The sequence below is a fragment of the Balaenoptera musculus genome, chromosome 8 (genome assembly GCF_009873245.2).
Source record: "Balaenoptera musculus isolate JJ_BM4_2016_0621 chromosome 8, mBalMus1.pri.v3, whole genome shotgun sequence".
NCBI classification, from domain to species: domain Eukaryota; kingdom Metazoa; phylum Chordata; class Mammalia; order Artiodactyla; family Balaenopteridae; genus Balaenoptera; species Balaenoptera musculus.
In genome coordinates, this window is record NC_045792.1 from 92,757,075 (window position 1) to 92,779,072 (window position 21,998).

Below are 21,998 nucleotides of genomic sequence, written 5' to 3' on the forward strand. Positions count from 1 at the left end.
GGGCAGGTTCCCTAACCTCTCTAACACCCCAAATTGTCCTCAGCTGTTAAATTTATTGATAATAGTACCTGCCTTATAGAGTTGTGAGAATTAAATGAGACAATGGATGAAAAGCTTTAAGCACAGTGCCTGGCACATAGTGGGTATTCAGTAAACTGTATCTGCTATTACTGTCTTATAGTGTTATTAGTACCTTACAGTGCAGCTGGAGGAGCAGCACTGGAGAAATCAATATAAGTCGTTTTCCTGAAGATATTTTGTATTAAATCATTCCATGAACAAATTCACATCTTAAGTTTTGAGATGCTTGGCCACTGTATCATCTGTTATTGTCCTCTATGCTTTGGTAAGGCAGAGGTTTAATACTTGGTGAAACGTTTGACCAGAAGCAGGCATCTTAGGAAATTACTCTGAAAGTGAAAAAAAACAGCGATGCCATGTTGTTAAGCAGAGTTCCTAGAAGTTGGCGGTGGAGTTACGTTACCACCTTTCTTCACATATTACCTGGGAACAAATTTGAAAAAGAGATTACTCAACATCCTTTGCAAAATCTGCAGTTTTGTTTTATTTTTAAACTGGACCCTAAGGTGCAAATGGGTCAAACACTGTCCCCCCTTAGCAGGTAAACATAGAGATTAAGTGACTTGTCTATGTCACTTGACCTTCATTTGGCTAGTGGAAGAGAAGAACCCAGGCCACCTGATTCTAGTCCATGGCTCCTGGTTGTTTCTAATTTAGGCACATGCCTTGCAGGTTAACATAACAAGCTTCCTTAGCACAGTGCCAGAAGTGTTTCCCTTGCCAGGTTGAGTGTGGATCTATTCCAATTTTTGACGAAGAAAAACTGCTTTTATTTTACTTATTTGTGTATCTCTTATGATCATACATTGATAATTAAAAGAAAGTCCCCCTCAAAATTTACTCTTTATTGGTAAAGGTCATTTAGCTGTAGTATTCTTTGAATTTAAAAACAAAGTTGAGGTATAAAAGCAAAGTTGAAGTGATGATTTGTTAATTAGCAAATACTTCTTCATTTAGGCTGCAGTACTTTGCACGGGGCCTGCAGGTTTATATCAGACAACTTCGCTTGGCTCTCCAGGGTAAAACAGGCGAGGCCTTAAAAACAGAAGAGGTAAGAATACTCAGTTACATCTTGTTGGGAAATTTTTATAATAGCCACCATTTATTACAAATTCAGACTGAATTCATATACTGAAAAGTAACATTGGACTTTATTTGAAGGATGATACAACTCTAAGTTGAAGATACAATGTTAGAAGACTACATATTTAGTTATATGCTAAGTTATATAGGAAACTTTATCATTGTTGAAATGTCTTGAATGTTTCCAATGTTTGTGAACAATGTTATCAAATGTTGATGCATACCAGTCTTTCACTAGGGTCTCATTAGCAGCACATTCTGTTTAAATATTTGATTAGCAATTGTGATATTTTTTTTTTTTTGTGCTAATGGGCAAGTATTCATTTATTACTATGACTTTTATTTATTTATTTATTTATGGCTGTGTTGGGTCTTCGTTTCTGTGCGAGGGCTTTCTCTAGTTGTGGCAAGTGGGGGCCACTCTTCATCGCAGTGCGCGGGCCTCTCACTATCGCGGCCTCTCTTGTTGCGGAGCACAGGCTCCAGACGCGCAGGCTCAGTAATTGTGGCTCACGGGCCCAGCTGCTCCGCGGCATGTGGGATCTTCCCAGACCAGGGCTCGAACCCGTGTCCCCTGCATTGGCAGGCAGATTCTTAACCACTGCACCACCAGGGAAGCCCAGCAATTGTGATATTTTTAATTTCACCTTTTTGAAGCCCAAATATTAGTTTACATTAGAAAAAAATATTAAACTGCCAATTCTGTACCAAACTATATGTGTTTATGTTGGGATTTTTGGTTTTCCCTGATCTCATCTATTTTGATCAATCGTCATCTTGGTCCTAATGAAATATTTTAAGTTTTCATTATGTCTTCCTGTAACATAAACTGATATTTTTTTTAAAACAACTGCTGTGTGCCCATGACCTGTCCCTTACTCATTTTTCAAGTAAATTCTAGATATAACACTTAAATGTTCTAACCTGTCAAGGGAAGATAAAGATTATTTGCTTTCTTTGCCCTTTCTACACTTGTTTAGAGTCAAGAAATAGGATTGAGCATTATCTGTAAATATAAACCAAGGAATTCTCTAACTGTAGAAATGATTCTGAAAGAGAAGTGGAATTATTCATGTTCTATACGGGAATGAAATATACATCATGAAAGTTACTGGCATTTTAATTTAATTTTGTTTTCCTTTTGCAGAACAAGATTAAAGTTGTTGCATTGAAAATAACAAATAATATCAATGTTTTAATCAAGGTAAGTCTTCCTTTCTTATCAAGTCATCCCAGCCAGCTAGAAAGTTAGTGCAAGAGGTTTTCCATATGTCTCTATGTCTGCAATGGTACTGGTTAAGGAGAGACGCCATTACATTCCAGATGTTTGGCCTTTTAAAGCTTTATGCCTTTCATAACACCGAGTGACGTTTTTGTAGCAATTATAGAATAATACATTGTTTTATTTATTTAAAAGTTATTGCAGAAGATACTGCAAACAAAGGGAGGCATGCAGAGTTCTTCTGACCCAGAGCATTGGAGCAGATACATTTAGACTCAGAAATTTCACTGACTTATAAATTCTTATAGTCTTAATGCTATCGGGTCCTTTTGAATGACCAATAAAACCCTGCTTTGCTTACACTAAGAATGAACAGTCTTATGTGGCACATGAAATGTTGTCCTGTGGTCTTTTCTGTTAACTTGTCTATGTAATAAATTGAGAGTTTTCTATACTTACCATTAAGCCATAAATATCCTTCAGTTCTGTTTACCCTCCCCAAGTATCTGTTAGCCTAAACAAAAAACTAATAACCTGAGAGAACAAAAAAGGAATCACAACAAAGTAGCCATCATTTGATACTGTAAGTTAACAGTACTGTTATAAGTTGATAGTATTGTAGCCAGATGGGAGAAAGAAATATTTGTAACACTTACAGCACAAAGCCTAACAGCAACAAAATCAGGGCTAGTGATATGCCTTAAAACTAATCTGGTAAAAATCCCATGGAATACTTACTTTTTATCAGAAGAGAAAGGGAAGCTTTTCAGAGAAAACAGTGAGACATTGAGGGATGAGTATCATTGCCAACAGGAAAAGTGAAAAGGCATTAAAAACAGAAGAGGTAAGAATACTGACTCATCGCAAAGAAAATTTTTATCATAGCCACCATTTATTTCAAATCTCAAATATAAATAATTTCAAATGGTGGATTAATACATTAAAATGTGAGATTTGACTTTATTTGAACTGATGCTATAAGTCAAAGTTGAAGATATACTATGATGTTAAGAACGTTTTAAACTTAGCAAATACTATGACCCAACACATGGAGATGAGACAGTTTCCTGTTCAGGAAACCAGAGTGATTTAAAGATGACTGCAGTAGGAAGTTGTGTGGGGAAGAGTGATGAATAGGGTCAGCAACCAATGTGTAGGGTACCTGACCAAAAAATTCTGAAATATTTTTTAAATATGACAATCAATTCTTTGTTTTAGGGAAATCACAAGAAAAACTGGTGTGCTTTGGTCCATCCATGGCATCTGCTTGCAATCTTTAGTTCCTACCTAATCAGACGCATCTAATTCCAAAATTTACCTTCACTTCTATTTCAGTGAATCCACAAACTATAACTCCAGTTTCCCATTGTCACCTGAGATTTAACATGTTTAAAATTGAAGACTTCCCCCTTCTTCTTCCTGTTGACACTTTCTTAATAAATAACATTATTATATGCTAAATCACTCCAACTAGAAACCTCAAGAATTTTTGTTTCAAAGGACTTTATATTGGCTAATTTCCTGCATTTATCTGGTACCCTGGACTTAAGTTTTATATAGTAGGAGGTGATTTTTATTCACATATTCATTTTAACTGTGAAAGAAACTTAGTTTACTTTTATCAGATTTTGCCTGTATATAAAAATTAGAGTAAAACTGGTAAGAAATGTTAGGTAAAATACCAAGAATAAATATATTTAGAAATTCATTCATAGTTTTGAGGGTATTATGAGGTTAGATTATTTCAGTTCTGGATTATGTTAACATTTAAATTCAGCAAATATTTGCATTACCATATATTAATAATTTAGTACTTAAATCTTGTGAGTTTTTTCCTTATTGGTAATATATAGATATTTGAGGGGAAGAAAAACATGATTAGCCAGACCTTTAGTTTTGTTCTAGTTTTGAACCACTTAAAAACCTGCAAAAGCAAATGCAGAGTGCACCATTGTATCTTCCTTAAAGCACGTCAGTGACTGCACCTGTGCAAAAGAGACTACTTGTGGATTTGATTAAAGTTGATAAATATTGATATTTTTGTCATATAACTTGAAATGACATTTGAAAAAAGTTAGCTGCAGTTTCTTAAGTGATGTGCACAAAATAACATTGAAGTAATAGATGTAATTTGTAAACAAATTGTCCTTGTTTACTTTTCTTTTGCAGTTTATTTTTTAGGTTATTATTTTAGTCATCAGCGCAAAAGCAAGAAGGATAAATTAGTTTCCCTTCCTAAAATTAAAGTGTGTCTCCCTGTTTTCTACCCTTACCACCACTCCCCGCACCACCAAACACATTAGAAATCTCTAATTTTGTCTCTTCAGGATCTCTTCCACATTCCTCCTTCGTATAAGAGCACAGTAACACTATCCTGGAAACCTGTACAGAAGGTTGAAATTGGGTAAGAAACATATTTAAAGGGATTAAAGTGTTCTAATGTTTGATTTACAAATACGAAAAAATCTGAATTCAGATTTTACATTTCCTGTACAAAATGGTACATTATTAGTTAAATGATTCTTAATAAGATGTTAAACTATGACTATTAGAAGCATGACTTAAAATATGAAATCTAATCTAGTATTTATAAAATAAACTGGTAGAATACAACTCTGGAATTTCAAACCTTTGTCCGTATTGCTGTAACTTAATAAGACTTTCCTGACAAGTTTTATAAAATGAGTCACTTGTGTATAATCTATGAAGCTACATATTTCAGATTGTTGTAAAGCCTTGTAAATGCCCCTCTGACAATGTCTGCATAACTGAAGCACAGTTAATTTGATGACATCAGAATGTTATTTCCTTTTTTCTGATGTGACTGTCATCTTTGGGATGTCTTTTGTAACAGATATAATAAATATATTGATAGCCTCTGCTATAAAAGAATTTTTTTTAATTGCTGTTCTTCCTACCATTATAGGCAAAAGAGAGCCAATGAAGATACAACTTCAGGCTCACCACCCAAGAAGTCTTCAGCAGGACCAAAAAGGGATGCCAGGCAGATTTATAATCCTCCTAGTGGGAAATATAGCAGCAATTTGGGCAACTTTAATTATGGTGAGCGTTTCCGTTTGGGTACAAGCAATATGAGAGATTAGGCAGAAATTGTGTTGTACTTGATTTTAATTACTAATTAAATAGAGTATCATAGTTCTTTCAGGTGACTTTTCGAGTTAGTTTGGGGAACCTGAACTGTTGGGGAAACAACTTAACCCATTCCTTTCTGACTCATCCTTGTGGGCTCACTGAATTGAGCATGTAACACTGAGAACCTGAAAAATGTGCCTCTTGTATTCAGAGGAGCCAACAGGAAAAAAAAGGAAGGAAGATGGCATGAACCATCTATTCCTGGTTTTCCCTGTTTTAGCTTCAAGGCAAGACATTTTGTTCATTCTCCCTCAAGAATGTATATAGCTTCCATTCTTGGCAGATGTGGTATTAATGATCCTTCTTGGACCTTGTCAGCCTACTGCTTGTCCTCCCATCTTCTGCACTACTTCAAAAGGAGAAGTTCTAGAAGGTAGAGTCAGATGTTAAAGCATCATCTAGCAAAGAAGATGTGTCCTGTTGCAGTCTCCCCCACTGCCCAGAGTGCAGTCTTCCTTTCAACTTTAGACATCAGTGCAAGGAGAGCTTCCCACTAGTCCAGTCTCTCCCAGGGCTGTTGAATCAGAAGTGAAGTTTGTCTCACTGGCTAATAAAGAAAAATGGACAAAAATTTCACTGACTCAGATCCTTAATCTTGCTTAAGAAGACCAAGTTTAATATTCAAAACCAAACATACTTGTGATTGGTCTTGGTTACCAAGCAGAATTGATTCTGCAGTAATTATTCCCAAAAAAGTACATTCTGAAGAATATGCTCTCTATAATGTTTCCAGGGTGAGATGATTGTGACGTTAAGTAAATTCCTCCTACGATAGCTAAATTCCTCTAATATCTGAGCAAACAGATTATAGAAAGGCAATTTTAGATTGTGAAATGAACCCTTCTACTCCAGTCAGACTCTTTGAGGCAACTTTAGTGTACAAAAGATCACTGAACTCTTTTACTTATATAATAATAAGTAAATGTGCATCTCTTAGCTTCTTTTCCTACTTGAAATATAGGGATAGCATAGAGCTTAAAAACTTCAAAAAAATATTTGCAAAAGCATTTTGTAAATGGAAAGGATTCTGTTACTTCATTGCACCAAATATTGTCCTCTGTCATTTGTATGATTCAATGTGGTGTTTATCAAAACCATTCTTAAAATCAACTATTCTCTCAGATACTATCTTCATTTGATATAGATGAAAGTAATCAAGAGGTATGGCAATACATAGAGAATTAAATTGTATTTATTTTCACTTAGGCAAGTCAGTTACTCTGAATTTCCATAAGCATTCTGCCCTGTGAAATTCATTACCTGCCTGATAGGGAGAATCAGATGATGTGATGCATGTGGAAAAGAGGTGTGAAAAATGCAAAGCCTTAGGTTGTATGTGATTTTTTTTTAATTATCAATGTGAAAAAAATAAGCAGTTTTACTCAGGACAAAAATCCAGGGAATTCCCTGGCAGTCCAGTGGTTAGGATTCCACACTTTCACTGCTGGGGGGTTTGATCCCTGGTCAGGGAACTAAGATCCCACAAGCTGCACGGTGCGGCCAAGAAAAAAAAAATCCAGGAGTCACAACTTGAGTTGTTCCGTAGTCATCAAAGTAACAGAATGGCAAAACAGACACAACTGTTGTCTTTTGTGTCTGGTATTACTGTACTTTAATATTCCTATAGGGGTGAACCTTGTAATTGGAGTGCTTGTCATAAATTAAACTAAACTCTGATTGTTCTTATTGGAAAGTAGGAACAAAATTTCTGCTAGTACTTTTATTTTGGGGAGTTGAATGTGTCAGATTGTAAGTATTCTCATAGTAACAATTCAGAGTTTCCCTGGATTTCTTTCACCCATTCGGTTGAAAACAGTTCTTGGTACTATAGATGAGAATTGGTGGACCAATCTACCTCAAATTTTTTCTACCTTTTTTATGTCCTTTCCTTAGGGAACTGACAGTGGGTCAGGAAGAAAGAGAAACTGTTGGATTTTTTTTCCTGGGATGTCAGAGTTGTCTCAAAATTGGAGGGAAAAAATGTTTTGTGTTCTTGAGTCTTTAATACATAGATTTTATTACCCACATTTGGCAAAACCATCATAATTCCACTTTTCTATATCAGCCAAGCTCAATTTTATTTTTCCAAGGAAGACTGGTTGCATGGGGGGTTTTGTTTTGTTTTGTTTTGTTTTGTTTTTAAAGAGTCATACACACTGCAGGTTTGGGAAATTTATTCCTTTTGTGTTATAGGGAACCAGGTAATACTAATATCGCTGTCTTATTACAGTGAACAAGTCTACTGCAAAGAAAATAGATTGTGCCAGTGTCATGGGCCTGAATTTGTTCACTACAGAGAAGGAGCCAGAATTTGTGATTGTTCTTTGAGTCCATGTAGGCATACTTAGACTTTTTTCCTTATCCAAGTTTATCACTTTACTAACCAATGTCTCTGTTATTTGCTTTATCAAATGGCGTTTGTTCCCGTAACTTAGTTCAGCTTCCTGGTGCATTTTCAGTTAAATTATTTGCAAACATATACCCATGTATAGTTTTCCTTCATGCAGAACAGAGTTCCCTGGTAACCCACAAGTACTAATTCTACGTTTTGTGACTTGTATCCTTCAACTTTTACCTTTTTAGAATATAAAAATAATTTTTAAAGTATAATTTTAACTGTAAGCAGTGTTAGTAAGCTTGAAACCATTGAAAAGATCATTAAAGTGCAGAATAGTCCCTCAGGATGAAGAAAAAAGAAAGTTTGGTGACTCCCTGTACTGTAGAAATGGCTGCCTCGGTTGCAGATCAAAAAGAAATAACCAATACAGAAAAGATAATCACAGCAAATAATACCTTCATACTATGTATTTAATATACTTACTAGATATAGCTGAACAATTGAGGGTAACTGAGTTCTTCATATTAAAATTGATCGAAAAACAATTGAAAGGGTAGATTTTAGTAGTTTGTTAGCTTATAGCTAATAATGATAGCTATGGGGGTGTTGATTTGTTAAGTGTGTCAATGTAAACTGAGAAATGAAGGTTTTATAATGAGTATGATGGGGGAAAATATCCAGACATCTGCATGGGTAAAGCCAAGTCTTAAACAGTCAAAAATGCAGGAGTTACAGCATCAAGAAGTTGCTGTATTAAGGTTGCTATGCTCCCAGAATGCACCACTGTCATTGCATCTATCACTGGGAGTATCTTACCCACAGACGACCTCTGATTTTCTGAACGTGTTGGCTCACGATGGTTTCATTTAAACAGTTTGCATACCAATCAACTTAGAAAAATGTGTCATGACATGAGAGGTGACTTTGAATCAGATTCTGTTCTGTTACACAGGTAAATGTTGGCTAAGCTGGGGAAAGGTCTAGTTAGTTTTCTAACTCAAGAGTTTCTGGAGGGGAAAAAAAAAAGAAGAAATCAGAACATCACCCAAATACAGTAACTATATTTCTAGCCATAATGGCAAAAAATGGATTGCAGTACTGACTTGATAGGAATTTTTCAAGCCTCCAATATTATGGATCAAAAATGGCAACACCAGGTTCTTTTTATTGCTCCTAACAAGATTGCTGCAGTGAGGAAGTCTGAAAAGTTCCAATGAGGAGATTCTATCTCCAGAATTAGAAGTTTGAGACTCTTACTTATACATGATGAAAAGTCCTGCCTTGCTGATAACTTCAATCAGTTTTCTTCACTGGAAAGACTCCTTTGAGGAATATTTCTCTGCAGCTGTAAAACAGACTGACCAATAAATCAAGGACTCATTCTACCATATGACACAACTAACTTGATTTTTTCAGCAAAAGATATCCTTAATTTACGTCAGTAACCCAAACACTGTAATATATACATATCACCTTTTCGGCAGCACTCTGAGCAGCTCATACATAGCTGAAAAAGCAGTGAGAAAAGCCGTCGGAATTTGTATCAACATTATTTTGAAATGTGGTGAGCAAAACAAATTGCCTATTCGTTGCATTTGAAAGGTACATTTTTCATTCTAGCGTGATTTTTCAGAATTGATCATTGATAGTCTAGGATATTTTACATATATGGCACTAACTTTTGAAGGCCAGTGGCTTTAATTCCATATTAAGTATAGAAATTTTTCTAGTTTCGTTACTTATCTTTGGTAGTGATAAACCCCAAAATAAAGAACTAACAATGTAGTTATAACATTGTCACCTTGAAATATCTTTATTAATGGGATGCATTTAATTGAGTACCTACTGTGAATGTAGGCACCTTGCGGTACGTGCTTTGGCATATATGATGCCCTGGTTTTATGTCAAGATTGAATTTGTAGATGGACTAGCGGAATACTGATGCTGTTTGTATAGAGCCTACTTACTGCTACGTTCAGAGCTGCGAGCTACATGACTTCTGTGTGTGCTGTCCCGTGAAGTCCTGAACAAGACCTAAACCCTTGTTCGCTTTTTCGTAGAGCAGAGAGGAGCCTTCAGGGGAAGTAGAGGTGGCCGAGGTTGGGGAGCACGAGGAAATCGTAGTCGGGGAAGACTCTACTGAATGAGAAGTCACAGTCTTCAGCATTGTCTTGAGCTTAATATACTTAAATTCTACTACTCATTGGATTGCCGGGGATGTCCCTTTAAAAAGACTGCTGCCTTCAGCTAAAAACTTAATGTCCTTTATACCTTTGTATGTATGATCTACTTTTGTAACAGACCATGGTTGTGTCCAAGGTAAAACCACAGCGATATTTTTGGATGCTTTGTCTGCAATCTTGACTTGTTTTTGCAATATCACCATTATTCAGACTTCATATTGTGAATCTTTTAAACATCTTGATAATTTGTTATTGAGAGCTATTCAAATCTAAAATGTAATAAAATTCAGTCTAGTTCTGATAACTGGTAAAGATCCTCAGTTCTGAAAGGTTACTGACTTTCCTGTCCTCTCTGTCTTTCCCCCAGCCAACATATGGAGAAGAGTAATGGTCAGTCTTAACATTTTATTTTCATTGTTATTTAATAAAGCCGCTAGGCAATGGTGCAGCATTCCTGGCTTCTGTCAGAAAAGCAAAATACTTACCAGCTTTCTTAAAATGTAGAAATGACATTACATTTTTAGGAGGAAGTAAGTTGCTTTGCACTGCTTACTTAACTCTTCTCCATATGTTGTGATATAAATTTTTGAATATGGGATCTTACTATTTGCATAGAAATGTGTATGTATAATATACATACATACATGAGCATATATCTGTGTATGTGTGTGTGTGTGTATATATATATATATATATATGCATGCTGCGAAACTTGACTACACAACATAAATCATTTTTTAAAATTCCAGGAACGGGTAGTCTTTGACACGGTGATTATCCTTTTGAGGCTGAATCCATTATTAACTTGTTATCTAGGTTTTCCTTCAAGTAGTGAGGGCTTTTGAGTCAGTTGCACTTAAATGATTATTGTTATTTGAAACTAAAAATAAAGGCTGCATTTTCAAAGATAAATTTGGAGATCCCTGTTGGAGAAATATAGCCAGAATATTGAATCTGATGTACATATAGGTTTCTACAGGATGAGACAGAATAATTTAGAATTTGGGGATTTGATAACCAGGGCAGCCCAGAAAAAGTGACTTGATGACTTGGTAACATGGTATACCAGTAAGTAAGGGATGCTCTCTCAGTTTGCTTTTGCCACTTTCAAGATTTTAACTTCTCAGGTTATTAATCAAAATTATTGTATAAGTTAGTCAATAGAGTCTTTAGGTTAAAACAACAGATGGGGGGTTTGTGGAGTGTTTAATGTCATGGGCATTTTTAGTAGCATAGGCCCTTTGCTCTGCATTTGAATGTTTCATATATTTTTGTTCCACAGTTAATCTTCCCTCCCCAAGTTTGCTATTCAAATCCAATGCCTGAGTGACATTTTCTAGTAGTTTGACATTTTTTTTGAGGCATAGTTTGTGATTCCAATGCAGGTGTCTTCATTACTGTTACCTCTATATTGGGGGGATAGGCAGAACCCCTTTGTTAGAATTACTGCACATGTGTATGGGGAAAATATTTTTTGAAGACTAGAACGATACAAGTGAGCAAAAGAAGTTGGTCAGCTTGACTATGGAGTGGTGGCAATAATCTCTAAACATTCCAAAAGACAGTGAGCTGAACCTAAGCTCCCTTGGAATCTGAGCAGACACAGGAACATGGAATTGCCATTTGAAAACTGTGACCAGGTAGCCTGGACCTCAACGGCAGATCAGCCAGTGGCCTAAAGCCATTTCAAGTATAGATGCTGTTTTGGGACTACAGTTACATAAATTTGAACATTAAGTGTAATTTTTCCTCTTTTTCTTTTTAATATTTGTAAACTCAAAGCTGAGCAGAAGCGACTTTACTTTCTAAAGTTTGATATTAAGTTGACTGTGTTCCTTCCTTTACCACCTCATTGTTCCCCTTCCCTTTCCTAAGGCAATAGTGCACAACTTAGGTTATTTCTGCTTCAAAACTTTGAACGAAAAACTTCATGCCACGAATTTTTTTTTTTTTGCAAGACACCTGTATATCCCCTTGTTCAAATGTAAATGTTCCCTTATGCTTTTGAAATAAATTTCCTTTTGTAATTTTGTTTTGTGTCTTGTTGTGTTATGATTATAACTTCAGATTCTTGGATATTCACTAAACATTTATTCATTGCTTCTCATGTGCCAAACAGTGTGTTAGACCATGAAAATATAAAGATGGACAAAATACTGCTCTGCTTTCAAGGGTTCAGTATTGCAAGTTATCTTTCATTTTCAACCTTTTGAATTTATTTTTAGAAGCTAATACCCTTCTGAAAAAAGGATTTGGTTCTTTCTGTCAAAGCAAAACATCAGATACTTGCCAAATCATTATGAAATAATTTCTTCCCTCAAGTTATTATGTAAAGCAACTTCTTATTTTGACTCCCAGCCTTTGTTTTCCTGAAGTAGCACCAAGGATGGATCAGAAAAAGTTACCTAAATTCTCTTGGTGATCACATCCAGTCCTATGTCTCTAATAGCATCTACATGCTGAGGACTGCCAAATGTCTATGTCCATCCTTTCTTGCCTGGAGTTTCATAATAGCCTCCTGATTCATCTCCCGGCTATTACACTTGACTATAGCCTGTTCTAAACACAGCAGCAAAGAAACATCCACTCTTCTACTTGAAGCTGTTCAATGGCTCCTCGTTTTAGAATAAAAATCAAAAACACTGCCATGGCTTAAATTAAAAGTTTCTGACCTCAGCTGCTGCTCTGCCCCAGTCAGTCAGCTTCATGCAGCTAGGCAAAGGCACACTCCTACCTTAGAATCTGCACTGGCTGTTCTTTCTAGCCACATACCTGCCTGTCTAACTCTACCCCTTCGATTCCTCAAAGATCACCTTCTCAGGGAATCCTGTTTAATACCGCAATGCCCCTTTCTACCCTGCCAAGACTCCAGAACCCACTTACCCTACTTAATGTTCTCTGGAGCATTTGCCAACTTCTAACATACTATCCTAATTATACTGTATATTGGGTTAGCCAAAAAGTGCCTTCAGTTTTTAAGTAAAAATAAAAGACATTTTTCATTTTCTCCAAGAACTTTATTGAACAATGTATTCACCCTTTTATTCCACTACCTTCTGCCATTTTTCAGGCAACTTCATAATTCCATCTTCCCAAAACTTTTTATCTTTTTGAACAAAGAATTGTTCCAGGTGCCTTATACAGTCTTCCAGGGAATTGAAATTTTTTCCATTAAGAGAATTTTGTAAAGACCGAAATAAATGGAAAGCCGAACGTGCAATGTCTGGTGAATACAGCAGACGAATCAGAACTTCCCAGCCAAGCTGTAACAGTTTTTGCCTGGTCATCAAAGAAACATGCAGTCTTACGTTACCCTGATGGAAGTTTATGCGTTTTCTGTTGACTAGCTCTGGATGCTTTTTGTCAAGTGCTGCTTTCAGTTGGTCTAATTGGGAGCAGTACTTGCTGGAATTAATCATTTGGTTTTCCATAAGAATCTCATAATAGAGGACTCCCAATCGCATCATATACACAACATCACCTTCTTTGGATGAAGACCGGCCTTTGGTGTGGTTGGTGGTGGTTCATTTCGCTTGCCCCACGATCTCTTCCGTTCCACATTACTGTACAGTATCGACTTTTCATCGCCCATCACAGTTTGTTTTAAAAACAGAACATTTTCATTACGTTTCAGTAGAGAATCGCATGCGGAAATACAGTCCAGAAGGTTTTTTTGCTTAACTTATGTGGAATACAAACATCAAAGTGATTCACATAACCAAGCTGGTGCAAATGATTTTCAACACTTGATTTGGATTTTTTGAGTATGTCAGCTATCTCCCGCATGGTTTAACGTTAATTGTCCTCAGTGTCTCAAAATTTGATCGCTATCAACTTCAACTGGTCTACCCGACCGTGGAGCATCGTCCAGCGAGAAATCTCCAGCACGAAACGTCGCAAACCACTTTTGACACGTTCAATCAGTCACAGCTCCTTCTCCATACACTGCACAAATCTTTTTTTGCGTTTCGGTTGCATTTTTTCCTTTATTGACATAATAAAGCATGATATGCCAAAAATGTTGCTTTTTTTCTTCCATCTTCAATATTAAAATGGCTACACAAAAATTCACCAATTTTGATGTCTTTTTTTAAATGCTGACATGACAGCTGTCACATACAGTCTAACAAAATTGTTTCTAATGAAGTTAAAGACAACTAAGTGCTACTAGAGCCATCTTATGGAAAAAAATGGACGAACCTTTTGGCCAGCCCAATAATTTACCATATTTTTAGTGTCTCCCCCTAGTAGAATGTAACGTGGCTAAAATGCCACAAAGGTAAGGATTTTTGCATTTTGTTCACTGATAATCCCATACATCTAAAACAATGCTTAGTACATAGTAAGCTTTCAATAAATAATAAGTAGAAGGCAGTGTTTTATGCTGAGGATATAGTGGTGAACAAGATAGGCAAACTCTCATGGAGTTTACATTCTATCATGCAGAGGCTGATAAATAAGTTGATTTCAGAGAGTAGTGTTATGAGGACACTGAAGCATTCTAAGGTGATAATTTGTAAGAGCTCACATAGAAAGAATGGTTAGAAAAAGTCTCCGAGGAATTCATTTGAGCTGAGTCCTGGATGATGATTTGGAGCCAGCCTAGTGAAGATCTCAAGGAAAGGCATTTGAAATGGAGGCAACAAAACGTGCAGAACACTTGGCTTTAAGAATACCAAGCTGGGGCTTCCCTGGTGGTGCAGTGGCTGAGAGTCTGCCTGCCAATGCAGGGGACACGGGTTCGAGCCCTGGTCTGGGAAGATCCCACATGCCACGGAGCAACTGGGCCCGTGAGCCACAATTACTGAGCCTGCGCGTCTGGAGCCTGTGCTCCGCAACAAGAGAGGCCACGATAGTGAGAGGCCACGATAGTCAGAGGCCCGCGCACCGCAATGAAGAGTGGCCCCCGCTTGCCACAACTAGAGAAAGCCCTCACACAGAAACGAAGACCCAACACAGCCATAAATAAATAAATAAATTAAAAAAAAAAACAAAAACAAAAAAAAAGAATACCAAGCTGTGCTAAAGAATGAGTTCTCAAAGTGCTTAGGTTCCTAATCTTGACCCCAGAACTCCTAAACTCACCTTCGGTGAACTACTTTCAATAACTCAAAGGGCACATGCTCTTTCTGATCCTGGGGCATGTTTCCTCTGTCTGGAAAATCTTTGTTCCCTGACTCTCCCCCTCCCATTCATCAGGCTAACATTCCTTCTTCAGGTCAGACTAGATTTCACGCTCCCTGGGAAGCCTTTCCGCCCATGCTGGGTACAGGACCACGTACAGGGTGCTCCTTCAGCTCACTATCCTTCCTCCCCATTTTGGAACCCATAGGAGGAACTCAGATCAGTTCTGATGGGTAGAAAACAGCAAGTGGGATTTAATTCTAGCAAGTGTGATGGAAACTAAAACAAATGAAATCTAATTTATCAAAATCCTAAGAAACTGTAGATTTAGTCCTAGAAGCTGTACATTTAAAACTAATATAGCCACAAATAAGAAAATCAAGTAAAATTCTGGTCATCATTAAAGAGTTGATAGGGCTTCCCTGGTGGCGCAGTGGTTGAAAATCCGCCTGCCAATGCAGGGGACACGGGTTCGAGCCCTGGTCTGGGAAGATCCCACATGCCGCGGAGCAACTGGGCCCGTGAGCCACAACTACTGAGCCTGCGCGTCTGGAGCCTGTGCTCCGCAACAAGAGAGGCCGCGATAGTGAGTGGCCCCCGCTTGCCACAACTAGAGAAAGCCCTCGGACAGAAACGAAGACCCAACACAGCCATAAATAAATAAATAAGTAAATAAATAATTTTTTTTTTAAAAAAAAGAGTTGATAATAGAAACAAGATCTGAGACAAAGCCTAGACAGACTACTACATACAGTTCCAGTTTGTATTCTTCAAGAAATACGTAAGAATAGGAAACAAGAAGAGCAAATAAAAGATGAGGGAATGGTATTTCTAGAAGGAAAAACTAAAACTTGGTATGCTGTGAAGTGATGGATAAGATCAAAAAGCACAAACGCACTAAAAGGTTTGAATAGAATGAACTTGGATTTAATCATAAAATCAGGATACTGAAAGTTGGGTGTATGTGAGGGAGTAAAAGCTGGGGGTGGGGCGGGTATGACCTGTAGCTACTTACAGACTGAACAGTCACAATACAATTACTCCATGGAAACTGTCGCCCCCAAATGTATTAACAGCTGCAAAGATTTGGATAAATTAATGGCTGGTAAGTCTGTATCAGGAAAAGTCTTTTGAGGCTGACCATCATGTTATCCTCAGAGCAGCCCTGGTGTCACTGTGAGTTAGAATCCTGGGCTGATTTGACACTTGGTCTCATCCAAAGTAGTCCTCATGCTTCAGACTGCCAGACAAACTACTGGCGAACTATTTCTAAATGAAATTACTACATTCATAATTTCTAATGAAATTACTATTTAGGTATCCTCTGCCTCTCCTTTGAAAACCCTCTTCACTTTGTGTATGGCTGCTGGGGAGATACACCTGGATAGCCCCTCCTGCCATAACCAGCCTCCCTATCAACCCTTTAAACCTCCACCAGTTCAAAATCACTGAAGGAATTAACTATATGTAGCAGGCTGCCAATAATTCCTTCTATTCCCAGTCAAACAGGCTGCTTCACTTATCAAGATGAGTCTATTTCCATTTCCCCTTAACTCTGGGCCAGCCTTGTTACTTTCTTTGATCAATAGAATGCAGAAGTGACACTTTTCTGGGCCTGGCCCTCAAGGAGCCTGACAGCTTCTACTTTCACTCTTTTGGAGCCCTGAGCCACCACGTAAGAAACCTCTGTAACTAACTACTGGGACTGAGAGAGAGAGGCCCAGCCACCCCTAGCCATTTCAGCTACTCCAGGTAAGCACTAGGCATGAGTGAAGCCATTTGGGAACATTCCAAACCCAGCCAAGGTCCAGCTGCATGAAGCCTTATGAGTGACCCCAGCTAACAGCAGGAGGAGGAGAACCACCAGCTGAGTCCAGCCAAAAAATATGAAATATAATAAATCATGGTTTATAGCTTAGAACTTAAGCCACAAAGATTTACGTTGGTTTACTATGAAGCAAAAGATAATCATTTAACAGAATTTAAACCAGGGTGTTAACTCTCTCAGGAATATTTATATCAAGTTTTCTCTAAGAAATAAACAGTATAGAGATCCTTCACAACATTCAGATAAAGTGGCCCAAGAGAGGAAATTAATAATCCAGAAAGATCATTTTATCATTGTCCAATTCCCAGCTTCAAAAAAAATCTATAATTTATAATGATAGTGATAAATTAAAGGACCTATGTGCTAAAATACTTTATGCTGAAGAGCAAATTAAATGCAGTTATGGGTTTTCCTATCATTTGTTCAACTAAGAATTGAATCACAATTTAGAGATTATCAGCAATTTTGGTAACTACCATCTTATATTTCTACAGGTTTTATGTAAGTATAAAGAGAAAATATGCACTTAAAATGGAAAAAATATCAGGTCTTAAAACAACAGAATAAAAGAAGGGTAACAAGTGATCTATTTGGATGTAGAAAATTGGTAGCAACAATTTTATTTGGATTAGAATTTTTCATTGTTTTATTCATATAAAATGGGAAAGCTACCTTTTGGGGGTATAAAAAACTAAACAAACCACTTAAGTATGGAAGCTTTATGGAAGATAAAAATACATTAGTATAGGAAATGCTTCCTGCCCTCAGATGCTAACAGTCTAACTAGTTAAACAAAGAGCTACTCAAGAGTTTAGCTGTTCAAAATGTACAAAGTAATATCACAAAGCAACATGGTATTGATTGTCATATTAGTGTTACAGAATTCAGAGGAGGCAAATAGAAGTTTACAGATTTTTTTACAATCTGGGATTTAAGCTATACCTTAAATAATATATTTTAAAAGAGCAAGAGAGGGATTTTAGGCAAGGAACAAGATGAGCAAGAGCACTTCTAAGTATTACTGTGTGATGCTTAAAACATAGTTCAGTAAGACTAGAGGTGTGGAACTTGGCAGGCAGGATCTATGGCAGGCAGGATTCTAAGATGACCCCCCAATGATCCTTGCCCTCATAAAATCTTCTCCTTTGAAAGTGGGGGAAATGTGTGAATATGGTATCATTCCTCTAGTTTTATGTTATATGGCAAAGGGAATTTTTGCAGATGTCACTAAGGTTACTAATCAGTTCACATGGGGCTACTCAAAAGAGAGGTTATCCAGGTAGACCTTATCTAATCACATGCGCGCTTTAAATCTGGGCCTAGAGATCAGAGATGGAAGAAGTCAGAGATATAAGTGATGGAGACATTTCCCTGCTTGCCTTGAAGAAACAACTGCCATGCTGAGAAAGCCACATGGCAAGGAATGGTGGGTGACCTAGGAGTTGAGAATGAGGACAGTCAGTAAGCAGCAAGAAAACTGGGACCTCGGTCCTATAACGGCAAAGAACTGAACTCTGTAAAAACTTGAAAGCATTTGGGAGAAGCTCCTAAGCCTCAGGTGAGATTGCAACCTCGGTATAAGCCATGTGAGACACGGAGCAGAGAACCCACACACACCATGCCAGACTCTTGACCCATGGAAACTGAGATAATAAGTGTACGTTAAGCTGCTAAATTTTGTGGTAATTTGTTACATAGCAACAGAAAACTAACACAGGATCCCAAAGGACAAGGGTTATCATTTAAGGAAAACGAAGGTGGGTGGTACGTTAAAGCTATAGAAGTTACTATTCCGCCCCTTTACAAGTTAATTTGTGCATGTCAAAGAAATTGCTGACAGCCGAAAGAGGTGATGTTGGAGCTTCTTTCAAACTCCTCACCATCCTTCATCCATGCTCAGGCTCTAAAGTTAGGTAGACCTGAATGCAAATCTGAGTTCTGCTGCTTATTAGCTGTATGATCTTGGCCAAATTACTTAACTAGCCTACGCCTGGTAAGTTAGTGAAGATTAACTGGAACTATGTGTGTACAGTGCCCAGTATGTATTAGACACTCAGCAAATGTTAGATGATGGTGACTGTCATTATTTAGTAGCTTTATACACTAGTAAGGTTTACTTCTATGCCTAAAAATAAGATGCTGAGAACATACAAGAAACCCTTACAATTTGCCACCAATTTCACCTTTTCATACTTAGTGCTTATTCTGCCTGAAACAGCACCTTTGCTCTAAGACTTTCACTTGGTTGGTCTGTCTGTTCTACACATGAGCCCTTACACACCCCCAATATCCTATATGTAAATTGTTACCTTGCCAATATCCCACCAGACTGCACACTGCTCAGTGGTCAGATTTTCATACCCAGGGTCTAGCAGAGTACCAGGCAAAAAAAGCAGGTAAGCCATACATTTTTAATGAAAGTAATGCTCATCACTTCAGTACTCTTAAGAAAAGCTGCTCTAAGAAGACATAAAAAGCCAGTACTGTGGTCACAGCTTCCATAGCATGAAGTGATGTTTAAACAATTGGCAATTATTTGTTTTCTTGCAATACACCTGAGTAGGGAAGTGGTCAGGCATAATTCTCATCTTCCTTTTCCCAAAGAAAAAAACCCAAGGCATAATGAACCTAAACATCAAATGACACATATAGCTAGAAGGCAGCCTTGACACACCTAAAACGACATAGCTAACTAGAACCTAGAAGCCAGGCTAGTCTGCTTGGCCCGCGTGTTGATTCACTAGAAGGAAGTGCTTCTCAAACTTTAATGTACATACCAGTCACCTGGGGCTCTGGTTAAAAGGTATAATCTGATGGGAAGAGACAGAAGAGCCAAGAATGTGCTTTTTTAATAAGCTCCCAGGTGATGCCAATGCTGCTGGTCGCCAGATCTAGACCTATGATGTTCAGTAAGGTAGCCACTAGCCACACGTGGCTGTTAAGCCCCTGAAATCTGTCTAGTCCGAACTTAGATGAGCTATAAGCGTAAAATGCATACGGATTTCGAAAACTTGGTACAAAAATAAATCTCAGTAATTTCTAATAATAATTAGATGTTAATAATAATCTAATAATAATCTAATAGATTTCACACTGAACTAATAATATACTGCATATAATGGGTTAAATAAGATGTTATTTCATTTTTTTTTTTTAAATTGTGGTTCACGGCTCGCGTTACGTTTCTACTGGACGGCGCTGCCCTAGACTAACAACCCTCTCAATTCTGAAGCTCCCCCTATTGTGAGGTTTTAAGAATAAAAGAGAACCTATCCCTTCCCTTAAGTGTTTCGAAAGCACACCTTTTATTTTCCAACCATTTGACACAATCAGAAATAAAAATAATTTTTATTTAAACCAGAGTTATATGTATATACTCTGAGCCCTCTCATTTTGGCTTAGGCTCCAACTGGAACACTACTTTTCTCTCCCTCTGGTTCCCACGCTCCGAGATCGTATCGCGCACAGGAAAACAATAATAAGAAAGCGGTCTCCGACCTGAAGCCAAATTGGGCCAGCGGCAGAGGCCGCGCTTCCCCGCCGCCTAAACCGAGCCCGAGGCCGAGGAAGCCGGTAGTCAGCGGGCAGCGCCCCCTCGGCTCCTCCTCCTCCAGCGTCGACCTCCCCAAGATGGCGAACGGCGGGGGTCCACTTCCGCTTCCGGTGTGAGCGCCCGGGCTGGGGGGGGCAAGATGGCGGCGGCAGTAGGGGTCCGCGGCCGGTGCGAGCTGCCGCCGTGCTCCAGTCCAGGCTGGTTCCTCAGCCTTTCCGCCTTGCTAAGTGTGGCAGCTCGAGGGGCCTTCGCCACCACGCACTGGGTCGTCACGGAGGATGGGAAGATCCAGCAGCAGGTAGCGGCCAGGGTGTCCCTCTCCGCCCGCGCCCGCCCTCGCCCGGGGGGCGATTCCCCGGCCCGGTCCGGCCCCTGGCTCTTTGGCTCCGCGCGGCCCCGCCCCCAGCCTGCCTTCCCACGGTCCCGGTGTCGCGGTGTGGGCGACCTCAGCCCTCGGACCCGTCCCCTTCCCACTTGTGTCCTGGACCTGGCCTCGGCCGCCTGCAAGTTCTCAGGCTTCCACCCCTGGGGCCGGGCGACTCTCCCCGGGAGTTCGTGTCCTGGGGACATTATCTGGCTCTCTAGCTTTAAAACCCGGATTCATTATCCCTCCTCTGGTGCCTCTCTGGCCCATGCGTCACCAGTCCTCCCCGAGGAAGTAGAAAGCAGGTGGCAGCGCCCGGGTGTGCGCGAGTCCCAGGGAGGTGACAGCTTCGGCACCCCTAGGCAGTGTGTCATCTAATGCTACTTCCCCCAGTCTCCTGTCCCACATGCTGGCGTTCGTGTCAAGCTGTGGTGGTTTCAGCTGGTACCGTTACCCAGGTCAGCAGGGGCTCATTAGACACAACACGCACACCCTCTTTGCGAAGGAATGCTTGAGGATGCCTCTGGTGGCGTTGCCTGCATCTTTTCAGCAGTCGACCGCCCTAGTTTCCCAGTGTTCTTTGCATTGTTTCTTTACCTAGTTCCTGTGGCCCAGCCCCTCAGGGAGGATATGCGGTTTCCCGGATTCTTGTCAGGTTGAATTAATTCCTCAGAGGAGAGGCTGCTTTTCTTACATAACTTTCTGATGGCCTGTATTTTGTGAATGCTGCTGATGCCTAAAGAATGCATGAGTGTGTGTTCTGCTACAGAAATTGATAAACTTAATGACTTCCAACACTTGAGAACAATCCTATAAAGTCCAGCAAACATTTAGAAAGTGATCTGTGTGCCCCGTGCAATTTAATTTAGCCCACCGATCTGAAATGTATTAACCATTGTCCTGTGAAAGTACTGGGTTGTATGTAATGAATGGTGATAGGAACACAATGCTAGGCTTACCTTTGTGTAAAGTGAGGTTCACATTTAGATTCACCATGTGATGGCAAATTTTGTCTTAAATGTAATGAATGAGTAAAGCAATTTAAAAGTCAGCGTTGGTTTTGGTGAGT

General features: G+C 38.8%; 2 protein-coding genes across 4 annotated transcripts in view; both read left to right on the plus strand.

Annotated features, from left to right (window-relative positions):
* Nucleotides 1-12,091, plus strand: part of API5 (apoptosis inhibitor 5) — a 37,927-nt gene extending 25,836 nt beyond the window's left edge. Inside the window, exons 10-14 of one of the 2 annotated variants that reach the window (XM_036859293.1) lie at nt 1,039-1,132; nt 2,312-2,368; nt 4,714-4,790; nt 5,313-5,449; nt 9,938-12,091. In XM_036859293.1, the coding sequence (XP_036715188.1) occupies nt 1,039-1,132; nt 2,312-2,368; nt 4,714-4,790; nt 5,313-5,449; nt 9,938-10,020 (448 nt within the window). In that variant the 3' untranslated portion in view covers nt 10,021-12,091. The remainder of the gene's footprint in view (nt 1-1,038; nt 1,133-2,311; nt 2,369-4,713; nt 4,791-5,312; nt 5,450-9,937) is intronic. The other variant, XM_036859294.1, reaches the window with a different exon arrangement.
* An 8,578-nt stretch (nt 12,092-20,669) lies between these two features.
* TTC17 (tetratricopeptide repeat domain 17) overlaps nt 20,670-21,998 on the plus strand; it is a 147,668-nt gene continuing 146,339 nt past the window's right edge. For both annotated transcript variants that reach the window (XM_036859291.1, XM_036859292.1), the window contains exon 1: nt 20,670-20,863. In XM_036859291.1, the coding sequence (XP_036715186.1) occupies nt 20,705-20,863 (159 nt within the window). In that variant the 5' untranslated portion in view covers nt 20,670-20,704. The remainder of the gene's footprint in view (nt 20,864-21,998) is intronic.